The sequence below is a fragment of the Nannobrachium achirus genome (assembly GCF_963921795.1).
Source record: "Nannobrachium achirus genome assembly, chromosome: 9".
NCBI lineage: Eukaryota > Metazoa > Chordata > Actinopteri > Myctophiformes > Myctophidae > Nannobrachium > Nannobrachium achirus.
In genome coordinates, this window is record NC_137818.1 from 18,624,820 (window position 1) to 18,637,319 (window position 12,500).

At 44.7% G+C, this 12,500-nt stretch overlaps 1 protein-coding gene across 1 annotated transcript in view; it reads right to left on the bottom strand.

Moving 5' to 3' along the window:
* The window catches only part of nkain4 (sodium/potassium transporting ATPase interacting 4), a 128,377-nt gene that overhangs the window by 22,645 nt on the left and 93,232 nt on the right, over positions 1-12,500 (bottom strand). The window contains exon 5 of the mRNA XM_080733634.1: positions 1,350-1,410. Coding sequence (XP_080589760.1) covers positions 1,350-1,410 — 61 coding nt within the window. The remainder of the gene's footprint in view (positions 1-1,349; positions 1,411-12,500) is intronic.

Here is a 12,500-nt window from a genome sequence, read left to right on the forward strand (position 1 = left end):
CACAACCACTGAGAGGAAGGATGTGCTTGAAGGACTAGCAGAGAAAGACCAGGACTAGACAAGAGAGAGAGAGAGAGAGAGAGAGAGAGAGAGAGAGAGAGAGAAAAGCAATGTTGTAAAGACAGTTTGATAACTTTAGAATGAACTTTTTGACAACTGAGTTGGGTTATACAACTTATACGACTTCATGGAGGAATAGTGTAGAGAAGTAGAGAAGTGTTCAGGAAAGTTGGAAATACATTCAAACAGCCGTGATCAATAGCTCAGAACGATGCAGCTCTTTGGTGAGAGTAAGGCAGACAACACAATACAACCTCGTTTACACCAAGACTAGCCAGCCTCCAAGCAGGACCCGCTAGTTTCCAACTGGACCATTGTTTCTCAAAGTGGATTCCAGGGACTCTTTGGCTTCCTTTAAGGGTATCTAGATGGACCCATATAGTCTGACAGTGAACAGTGTAGTTCAGTATTGCTCAAACTTAATGATGGCTGACTCTCTTTATACTTATTGCGGGATCTCATGCAGTATAAAAGTGGCTAGAGAGAGAGAGAGAGAGAGAGAGAGAGAGAGAGAGAGAGAGAGAGAGAGAGAGAGAGAGATACTGGTAGGGGAGAGAGTGGTACAAAAACACTTTCTCCCTCTCTCGCCGCCCCCCAAACCCCCTGAACCCCAGACAACCGACAGCTGGGGAGTGGGACAAGGGAGGGGGGCATGGTCAATGGTCATGCTGTGGCGAGAGAAGAACGTGAGACATCATGAGAAAAAAGAGAGAGAGAGAGAAACAGACAGCAGATCAGGGCAGGGAGGTGAGGACACGGATGGATGGAGTGCTTCCGTTCTCGGCCGGTTACCCTGAACAGGAAACGCATTTCTTGGCCGGAACAAGCCGGTTACTTACTTTGTAAATGCTATTCACATGCGTTTTTTTTTTTGTTTTGTTTTTAACCGATCGGTAAACGCTGTGCACACGCGTACTGCATGATCCGTGCACCATCATGGACTGTGGATGGACACGCACGTGACCTTGTTAAAAGGTGTGTCCAACCTGGAAAGTACATTTTTAATCGTGGCAGTAAATTTGTTAATTTACAGATCCGCTATTTTCGCAACAAGCAACTATTCTTTTTTGGGGTGGATGTGTGTAGATGATGATGGAGGAGGAGGAAGAGGAAGAGAGAGAGCCCAGCCGGTGTGGGGGAGGAGAGGGAGGGGGTGCGGCCGGGGTGTGACTCCTGTCCTGCTGTGGTCCTTTAACCCTGTCCCCTGCTTTCACCTCATCTGTGAGTGTGTGTGTGTGTGTGCGTGCGTGCGTGCGTGCGTGTGTGCGTGCGTGTGGGTTAAAACTCACAGCTGTCCTCCTCTTCAGTGATGGCGCTGACAACGTAACAGGCGTAGACAAAACCCAGGAGCTGTGGACAAACAAACAAACAAATAACACAGGTTAGACACACAAACAGTGTGGGGGACGCGTGTGCTTGTGTGTGCTTGCGTGCATGTGCGCGTGCATGCGTTTTTCTAATATATCCGTCACATTTCGATACGACAAAATATGTTTCCCTAAGTGAATTTGCCTGTAGATCATTTTGGCTGCTTGTACCGGTATGACAAACCCAGGGACGTGCTGGGCCCCTGATTCAGCCCGGGAAAAAGAGTTGAAGAGGCCCTCATTGTGCGCTATAGAGAGATATATCTCTCATAGCACTGCTGCTACTCAAAGATTTGCCATTTCAGATCAAGGGTGGAAACCTTGTATGTCTAAACCCGTTTGTTTTGTATTTATCATTTTAAAAATTATTTAAACTAGTGAAAACAGCCGATCTACAAGCACCGCAAGGCGTTGTGTGCTTGTAGATCTGCTGTTTTCACTACTTTTGTGCAACGGCCTTGTATGATGAAGCAGGGCTTTGCTTTGCGAAAAAATGTATAAATTTGAAACTTGGAGATACAAGGTTTCTGCCCGACGAAGGCCGACATTTTATTTTGAATTTCTTTCCAAATGGCCGGCCTGGACCGTCTGGGAATGAACCGGCCGTTCCCAATGGCCAGCACGTCCCTGGACAAACCAACTCCTCTTCATTCTTGAAAGTACATTGCTACACGTGATCTTGTATTGCAATATGCAACCAAGTCAACAACGCAGTGTCGCACAGACGTCTATACTGTGTGTGTGTGTGTGTGCGTGTGTGTGTGTGTGTGTGTGTGTGTGTGTGTGTGTGTGTGTGTGTGTGTGTGTGTGTGTGTGTGTGTGTGTGTGTGTGTGTGTGTGTGTGTGTGTGATTCGTGAGCTGCTGTGCTAGTAGAAGGATATCAAATGGAACACAACTACCATAAAGACTACTAACCATCGTGTATATCCCTGCACTGTCTGCACTGAGTAACCTCCATACCCTCCAATTGAACATAATATGTTCAATTGGAGGGTATGGAGGTTACTGGAGGTTATCGTCGGGCAGAAACCTCATATCTCCAAGTTTCAAATTTGTAGTACGATTCTTTTGTAAAGCAAAGCTTCATCACACAAAACTAGATCTGCTATTTTACGATTTCAAATCATTTTTTAAAATTATAAATACAAAACGAGCGGACTTGGACATACAAGGTTTCCCACCCGACAACAACGATATTTTGTTTTGATCTTATTGTATTGATTGTATTGTATTGTATTGTATTGTATTGTATTGTATTGTATTGATTGATCGTATTGTATTGTGTTACATGTCTGCTTTGGTAACGTAAACGTATGTCTTCTCCATGCCCAGTGAAGCCCTTTGAATTGAATTGAAATTGCACTGAAAATGGTGCGTGTGTTCTTTGATTTGGACATTCAAAGGATCCAAGTGGTGCAACAGACTGCAACCTACTGTACACTCTCTGCTGTGAGATGATCGGTTGGCGATGTAACACCTGCGAGCGCACACACACACACACACACACACACACACACACGCACACACACACACACACACACACACACACACCCAACAGGCACTAATCTGTCCAGTGTTCTTTGAGGTCTGTAACCCTCAAACCCCTTGAGGAGAACACTCGAGTTACGTTGTACATGCTACTCAGTAGCCTTGAAACATGGGACCGGGTTTACATGGGTTGGGGCAGAGTGGCTTATTTCGCCCCTTACAACTACACAACTTTCAGATTTCACAAACAAAAGAGCTTAATAAAGTCTCACACGTGTCTAAATGCACTGTGGCTTACTATAATTACCCGTAGCCTCCGTATTCTTTAATAAGAAGTCTTTTTATCCGATCGTTTTCTGTGTTTCCTGCTTTTCCCCGCATGTGCACCAACCCCATCTATGAACACTGAGATGTGGGCGTGGCCTTACAAAAATCTGTCCGTAAATACATTATTAAAGAATACCGAGGCTACGGGTAATTAGAGTAAACTGTACCATATTTAGACACGTGTGAGACTTTATTAAGCCCTTTTGTTTGTGAAATCTGAATGTTTGTTTAGTTGTAAGGGGCGAAATAAGTCGCTCTGCCCCAACCCATGTAAACTCGGTCCCATCATGACGGTCATGAGATACGACCGTCATGTTTCAGGGCTATACACACACGTACATGCACAGCGATGGAATAAGTACTGACATGTTTTATTTAAGTAAAAGTATCAATACCACAATGTAGATAACCTCTGTTACAAGTGGTAACAAGTTCCGCTATTCAAAATGTACAAAAGTATCTGCATCAAGTACCGAAAGTAAAAGTAGTCAATGTGCAGAACGTCCCATTTAACAAGACTAGTTCAAAATGTATACAGATCTTTTCAAAGTAGCAAAAGTACAAGCTCACAATATCAGAGAGCTTGTAAAATTGGAAGTAGTCCAGTAGAGTAAAATCAAACCTCGGTTCGAAGTGGAGCGGTGAATTTGAGCAGCTGTACCCTATGTGAGTGAGTGAGTGAGTGAGTGAGTAAACTGTGCCTGTGAGTGAGTGGCCTGCACAAAACAGCGCCCCTCCTTTAACTAGTGTGTTGTGTGTGGCCACTCAAGGTATTGCCAGGCTACGGACACGGCCAGCCAGCCACCCAGCCACCCACCCACCCACCCACGGACATACCTGTCTATTGGGAGCGCTTTCACCGCTCCAAAAAAAGAAAATACCTCAAATGTATACTACAGTTCTGATGATGAGTAAATGTACTTGGTTACTTTACACCACTGCACACACAAACAAACACATGTGTGTTACAAACATTGCCGATTGCAACACAGTGTCGAGAATAGCCTATGGAAGTGGCAGATGGCTGACATCTTCTCTCAGACAGACATGAGAGAGAGAGAGAGAGAGAGCGAGAGAGAGAGAGAGAGAGAGAGAGAGAGAGAGAGAGAGAGAGAGAGAGAGAGAGAGAGAGAGGGATGTCACACCAAATTCAGGGCCCTGGGTACAAGGTTTCACTGCGGGCCCCCCATGAATGTTCTTCATAGGGGGAGGGGGTTTAACCCATTCAGACTGGGAAGTGGGAACACATTATGACACGTTATTTTGTCTATATTAACTATTGAATATACAAGCTCACAGGGCGGCACAGAGTGCTGCACTGCGAGCTTGTAGATCTGCTACTTTTGTCTTTGAATATTCCAAATCCTTCTAAGTTTTTTGAAAAACCTATGTTTCCCATACATAAGCAGAATTTGATTTACAAATGTTCGCTTAAAAAAAGACTTGCAGACATTTTCACGACTTTTCAAAAATAGCAGATCTACAAGCTCGCAGCGCGGCACTCGGTGACGCACGTGCTGTGAGCTTGTATGTCTGCTATTTTTCAATAGCTAAAGTATAAAATAATTCCAGGCCCCTGCACCTTGGGCCCTGGTAACTCAGTCCCACTACCCCCACCTTGTGACGCCTCTGAGAGAGAGAGATAAACAGACAGAGAAAGAGAGAGACAGAGAGAGAGACATCCAGTCTTCTCCCTGCCACCCAGAGCTTGGCACCTTGCCATGCCAATTAAACAAGCGGCGGGCACGCTGCCCTCCCCAGTGGTGCACGCTGGGTAAACACAGACCGCAAGGGGGACAATGAGCGTGTGTGTGTGTGTGTGTGTGTGTGTGTGTGTGTGTGTGTGTGTGTGTGTGTGTGTGTGCGTGTGTGTGTGTGTGTGTGTGTGTGTGTGTGTGCGTGCGTGCCTGCGTGCGTCCATGTCCGTGGTCGGCTATTTATGTAACATTCAATTTAGACCAGTGGTCTTCAACAGGGGGGCCGGGACCCCTAGGGGGTCCTCAGAGTTACTACAGGGGGTCCTACAAATCTTCCAATCCTTTTTTTATCCAATTCTGAGAGCTGTAGCCAAAAATAGCCGATCTACAAGCTCAATACAGGTTTATCAGGAGTAAAGAACAAGTGGCTGAAATTAGTATTTTGGCAGGGGCCAGCTACGTCGTTTGTTTGTTGTATCCGGAAAGAGGAAGAATCTGTCATACCTAATAAACTTGATATTTTACTCTGTATTAAGTCTTAGTCTGTTCTTTTTCCCCTCTACACCAAACCTCTTTGCCAAAAATAGCCGATCTACAAGCTCACTACGCCTAGCGCTGCGAGACGTTGTGAGCTTGTAGATCTAAGGTACAGTATGTAAATTATGTGAGGTTTACACACAAGGTGCATGAGCTTAGCAGGTATGTGCTCATACATGATACAGACACTAAGGTTGCACAGCACTGCGTGTACGCAATATGCTAAATAGACGACCACCTCTGAACCACGAAGGCCTGTGTGTGTCTTTGCCATTTCCTTTTTTACACAGGTGTCTGATGACTGCCAAGTGCCAAGAGAGAGCTTTATTGTCTCTCAGTGTGTGTGGTTATGGGTTTTACAAGACAAACACCTCCCTCTGTCTATACTCTATTCACGTGTTCTATTTGATTTGATTCAGCCCATTTCAGAGGGGCTGTATTGTCAAGGGAAGCGTATGTTTACGCTGCCAAAGCAAGTGTGAAATAAAAACTAAATTAAGAATGTACAATTGAAGCTCTCTCTCACTCTGTTTCTCTCTCTCTCTCACACTCTGTTGCTCTCTCTCTCCCTATCCCTCTCTCTCTCTCTCTCTCTCTCTCTCTCTCTCTCTCTCTCTCTCTCTCTCTCTCTCTCTCACTCTTTTGCTCTCTCTCTCTCTCTCTCTTTCTCTCTCGTATATCTAATTGCTAGTCTCCAGCCATCCATTACAGTATAGTGGTGAAATGGAGGTGAATTAGCATAAGTATAAAAGCCAGTGTCAAACACAAGATGGTGTTAACAGCAGGCACACACACACACACACACACACACACACACACACACACACACACACACACACACACACTCTCTCTCTCACACACACGCCCTGCTTTTTTTGGTTCCACACACGTGTGCACAAGCACATGTAGCCTAATGTGAGTGTGTCCAACTCGTCGAAAGCCTCCTGATTATTGGTTCAATCTGGGGTGGGGCCGGGTGGACAGCAATAGCAGTAACATGTTTTCTTTTTTTCTTTTTTTTTTCTTTTTACACAATTGTGCTTCCTAAAACGTTTTCAAATTTGCACTCGGGTGATTCATTTGATTTGCACAACAGAATATAATACAGTACATATGCATATGCTTCCCATGGAAAAGATGAGGGTTAGGTGTTGTGCCAGTAAGGTAAGAAACCCTGTGGGCTTCACTCCCACAGCTGATTCAAATCACTTCAGCACCATGTAATCACCATGCAGAGATTCAGGTGTGACAGGCTCAAAGCAGCAACAGCAACCAGTCAGAATGAATGCCCACATTTCACGCAAGGGCTCATGGGACACAGGAAACTTAATATGAAAAGCTCCACCGGCTGTCCGTCACGTCACGTCACATCACACTTTTGCCGCTACTCTTATCTCCGCCACCGTTGCCCCTATCCATGCCAAACTGTGTACACACACTCCTTGGCTGGCAAACCACAACCTCCGCCCCTGATTTCTCACATGGCCCTCTTTTAGTGCCACCATCAGGACGACACTTCTCGTCAAACAGACGAGAAGCTACTCTGCTCCTGCCCTCCCTTTCTCTCCTCTCTCTGCACTGGTGCCGTTTGACCAGTAAGGGTGCTTGTGTGGTCAAAACAGCGGTTTGGTTGGTCTCAGGACATTGTGTAAACACGATCCAAAAAAAAGACTAACTTTGAAGCTAAAGAACTAACTAGCGGGATGACAATCCACATGTTAGTTATGAGAGGGCTCGCGAAATCTAGCAACAGGGACAGCCGAAATCTAGCAACAGGGGCAGATATGAAAAAATCAACTAAAGCAGGTATGAAGGGGTATGATAGAGAAAAAGAGAGTGACACAGATACATGTATAGTATGTCCAACTGCCTGTCTGAGTGTGTAGGATAATGACTGTGAGGACAAGCCTTCTTCACACATGTTGTGCTGATTTGAAGAAAAACATATATATATATATACAATATATACAATTTACACAATTTAGATAGTATAAGAAAAAAATAAAGACTCAGATGTAAAATGCATTTAGAAGTATAGCAGCTCTGTTTCATACTGTATGGCAGCAGGACACAACAGCAGTGACAACTCTGTGTGTGTGTCTCTCTCTCTCTCTCTCTCTCTCTCGCTCACACCCACCCATGCCAACACACACAGGCCTCAGATCTGGACCCTGCCCCGTTCACCGCGGGAATTCAGGGGATGGCAGAGGGAAATTAACGTCAAGTTAATTAAACTCGTAAAAAGAGCTTGCCCTCTGTCAGTCTCTCTGGCTCCGGGCTGTGATGGGTCAGAGTACGTCGGACATTTGCCCGTCCATCAAGGCTTGTCTATTAACCCGGCTTATTATATATGCCAAGGTTTCTGGGTCTCATTATTGATCACAGACACAAAAAAGCAGTAATTTGGAGGTATTTGCAGGTATAGGTCTTCCACACAAGAACCCTTCTTAGTAATGGTTCCAATGTAAAACACAGAAGAGCATTATGGACTGTGTTTATGAATCTGTGGCCAGTGCGTCTTTAAAAAAAGAATGATTACATATTATTCGTTCATATTCTTTTAGAGTACTGTTGTAGGTGTTTTTCTTTTTTCTTTTTACATCTACATCTGGTTTTGTCTGTTTGTCCCGTGTCTGTCGGGACTGTCGTTGGTCAATTCAGGCTTTTGCAAATCCCGCCCCATTCTGCCCTGTTACTATGGTGGGACATTTGACCCTGGGCAGATTGTTTTTATAGTGGCAGTGAATGGGATTTTTTTTATTTTTTCATAGCCTCATTACAGCTATATAAAGTACCAAAGGAAAAACATCTAGGTGATATTAATAAAAAGGGAAGACAAAGGTACAGTAGTTACATTGCAAAACAGGGGGTTTCCCCGAAAATACATGTTTTAATTTGTTTAATCCCAGTGGGACAGAATCATCCATTGCAGATTCTTTTATAGTGGAAGTGGATGGGATTTTTTTATTTTTTCATAGCCTCATTACAGCTATATAAAGTACCAAAAAAACACATCTACGTGATATTAATACAAATGGAAGAAAAAGGTACAGTAATTACATAGCAAAACAGTAGTTTTCCCCCGAAAATATATGTTTTAATTAGTTTAATCCTCTGGATCAGAGAGAGAATAGAAATAGAAAGAGAAAGCGCATTGCATCTTGGGTAGGAAGAGGAGAGCCAGATTATAGTTCTCCTCACATAATAGGCTGGCTTTTCGTAATTCTGTCCATTTAAAATATATGTACCCAATCGTAACTCTTAGACCATTGATAAGGTCCATGTGAACTAGTTTGTTGAAGCTAGAAGCGAGATCGCTATCACCGCCCGCGGCCGTACTGGACGAACGCCGTGTCGCGCAGAGCGGACAGTTGTTGAAAGCCTGAAGCAACATTCTCCACTGCACTAACTCCACCCCCGATAGCAAAAAGTGAATGGTTTTTTCTGGTTGGCCAGTCAGGGAGTCTCAGGGACCAATCAGAAGGCTGACAAACGGTGAATTGGTGTCTGTTTGTATGTCCAGGGTCACGATGGAATCAACTCATAACTAGAACTGCACTCTTTCGAGGTGCCAACTTGCGCCTTACGCACAAGTAGGCCACACATGCACACATGGCCAACGTGTGCGCAAGCAGAGCGTGCCACGAGGTGTGCCCTGCTGGCCTCATTGGCTGTTAATGAAGACATTACCAAGAACGCTCTTATAAACTCTGCTGACATCACCAGTGGCATTGAAGTGTCTTCAAAAAAGTCGGACACCTACAGTACATACATACCCAGTCGATTGCAGTGCGTGCCCGCTCTGCTTATGCAAGTAACTGGACTGCGCTCTGTCGAGGTGCCAACTTGCGGCTTGTGCACTCGTGGCCAAAAACTGGCCATGTATGACCTACTTGTGCTCCAGCAGAGCGCGCCTTGTTATTTATATCAGGTCGCACTTGTTAATGGTGACGTCACCAAGAATGCTGGTCCCTCGGCTGTTGATGGTGACGTCACCAGGAATGCTGGTCCCTCGGCTGTTGATGGTGACGTCACCAGGAATGCTGGTCCCTCGGCTGTTGATGGTGACGTCACCAAGAATGCTGGTCCCTCGGCTGTTGATGGTGACGTCACCAGGAATGCTGGTCCCTCGGCTGTTGATGGTGACGTCACCAAGAATGCTGGTCCCTCGGCTGTTGATGGTGACGTCACCAAGAATGCTGGTCCCTCGGCTGTTGATGGTGACGTCACCAGGAATGCTGGTCCCTGATTGGCTATGGGCGTAAACACAAACGAACGCAGTACTTGCCCACTCTGCTGGCGCAAGTAAATATCACTGCTCACTTCACACTGGGTGTGATTTTCTTTTTCTACTTCTGTTGGTAGTCATGGCTGTCAGTTCCCACCTGATGTCGTGTGGGAGTTCTGCCCGCTCCAGACCATTCTGAATGACTGCTAGCTTACATAACGTCTTCAGGCTAGGACTCAAGTCCAAGATGAGTGTGCCATATCCCCCGAAGAGGACGACACGATCTCCCACCATGCAACATGATGGGATGGACTTCATCCTAGGTGTTGGACCTTCCCCCTTAGGCTCGACCTTCTTCCAGGAGAAGGTCTCTGGGTTGAATTTCCACATATCATTGATGAAGTCCTGGACGCCACCATATCCGAAGCCACCAAATATGTACAGCTCTCCATTGTAGACAAAGGCTGAATGATCGTAGTGTCCTGCTGGAGTAAGCTGTGCTGAAAGTGTCTTCAACTTCAGCCAGCGGTTGGTCTCGGTGTTAAACACTCTGATGTTGTTGTCCATGGGCCTTCCGCCTCCCTTAAAGCCTCCAAATACAAACATCTTTGTCCCGATGATGGTGGCAGAGTGACATACTTGAGTGCCTCTGGTGTTAATCAAAGACCAGACCATTGTGGTGGTGTCCAACTTGTAGATGCCTTTAGTGTATCCAGTCGGGTTGCATCCTCCATAGACATACATGATCTTCCCCAAGACACAGGCTGAGTGGTAGCCCCTCCCGTCTGGAATAGTCCCAGAAACCCTGGGCTTGAACCATCTGTGGGTGTCAACATCAAATGCATAAAGCATGTTACAGATAGGATACCCTCCCCAGAGGTAGATAACGGCTTCAATCAACACGGCTGTGTGGCCCTGTCGGCTGGAGGGAACCTCGATTTGAAGTTCTTCTCTCGTCACAGGGGGAAACTTCTTCTTCCAGCCTAAAGACACTGTGTTGAAAACACGCACATCCATCTGAGTGTCGATGCCCACAAGGAAGTACACCTGGTGCTCCAAGGCAACGGCTACACCAGGATCGGTTATCTTCTGCCCTCCATTCACCGTCCAGCAGAACATCTTTTACCCGTTTTAACGTTGGACGTCAAAATGTCGTTCTGTTGTTTTATGTTGTCTTTGTCTGTCCAGAGGTCTGATGTGACCTCTTCAAGTATATATTTTTATTATTCTGTATAATATATCGCGATATTATATTGCTTATGTGGCACAAATGTCACGTATAGTTTGACAAATCCGTAAATGCAGCCAGAGATCAAGTTGGGTTGGCCAATTAAGGAATCAGATGACACTTTATCTCCTAATATGGCAAATTCATCATCATTATCACGTTTATTTATACTCGGAGTACAGTTGAGGCCAAGCCCTCATTTTCAATGTAGCCGAGGTTACAATACAAAATAATAAACAACACAATATTAAAACATTATTATAAATTAACAGAGTAAATTACAAAAGAACAGCAACTAATAAATCAAGAGAAGCATGTGCAATCATTGATCCTTACCATTAAAAGTGGTAAGGATCAATCTTTTGAACAAGAGATAGCAGGGAGGACAGTTTTAAAGATTTTTGAAGCAAGTTCCAGGTTGTTGGGCCGCTGATGGAGAAAGCTGCCTCGCCCAGTACTGTGTGCGCTAGAGGAGATCACTAGAGCGGGTGTGATATGTGCTATCACTCGGTTCTAGCATGGAACAAATATATGAGGGGAGCATACCTGAAATACTTTTAAATATAAATTACAAGTAGTAAATTGAATCCCCCCCGCCACTACACATTAAACAGTGTGTTCAGCTACATAGGGGACGTGTGTGTGTGTGTGTGTGTGTGTGTGTGTGTGTGTGTGTGTGTGTGTGTGTGTGTGTGTGTGTGTGTGCGTGCGTGCATGTGCGCGTGCACGCAGACTTGTGTGTATACGTGTGAATGCCTATGGGAACAAGGCCAGCTGTATAACTAGAAGGCAGCAATTTGCATAGGCTAACGAGGGTCAGTCTTGACACAGTATTTTTCAGTCTTGGTAGAAAATATAATTTATAATACATCATAACCTAATAATATGATACAAACATTATACGCAAATCCATGACCCCCCCCAAACAAAACAAAACAAAAAACATCATACACCACATTTCCATAACACTCACTCACACAGCGGTTTGAAATCAAGTCAAATGAAATTAAATGAAATCAAATGAAATCAAATGAAATCAAATGAAATCAAACAGAATTTATGAAACACAATAGCTGAACAAAGTGCTGCACAGAACGTCAACATAACCGTTGCTGTCGGGCGGAAACCTTGTACTATATATCAAAAACCTTTTTAATTATTTATACATTTTTTGAAAATAGATGATCTAAAAGCTTGAAGATCTGCTATTTTCACAATTTCTGTGCGACACTCTCGGATGATGAAGTGGGACATAAATTTACGTGAAAATACGTCAAAAGTATACATTTCTAAGTTGAGGTTTCTGCCTTGATATACGATATAATCATCTCCTCACCTCATAATTCTCCTTAGATGTCCAGCCAACTGTAAGATCCTCTGTGTCAATTTGACTCTCAGGGCACTTTTCGACCAGCAAAGAACCGTTTCGGGTTCTTTCTCCCGCCTATGGGATGAACCAGAGGTGAGCGTGTCCACCGAGAACCGAGTTGGTTCCGAACCGTAAAAGTTGGTTCGGAACGGGAACCACAAAATCTTTGGTTCCTCTGGTTCAATCATGGTTCAATCT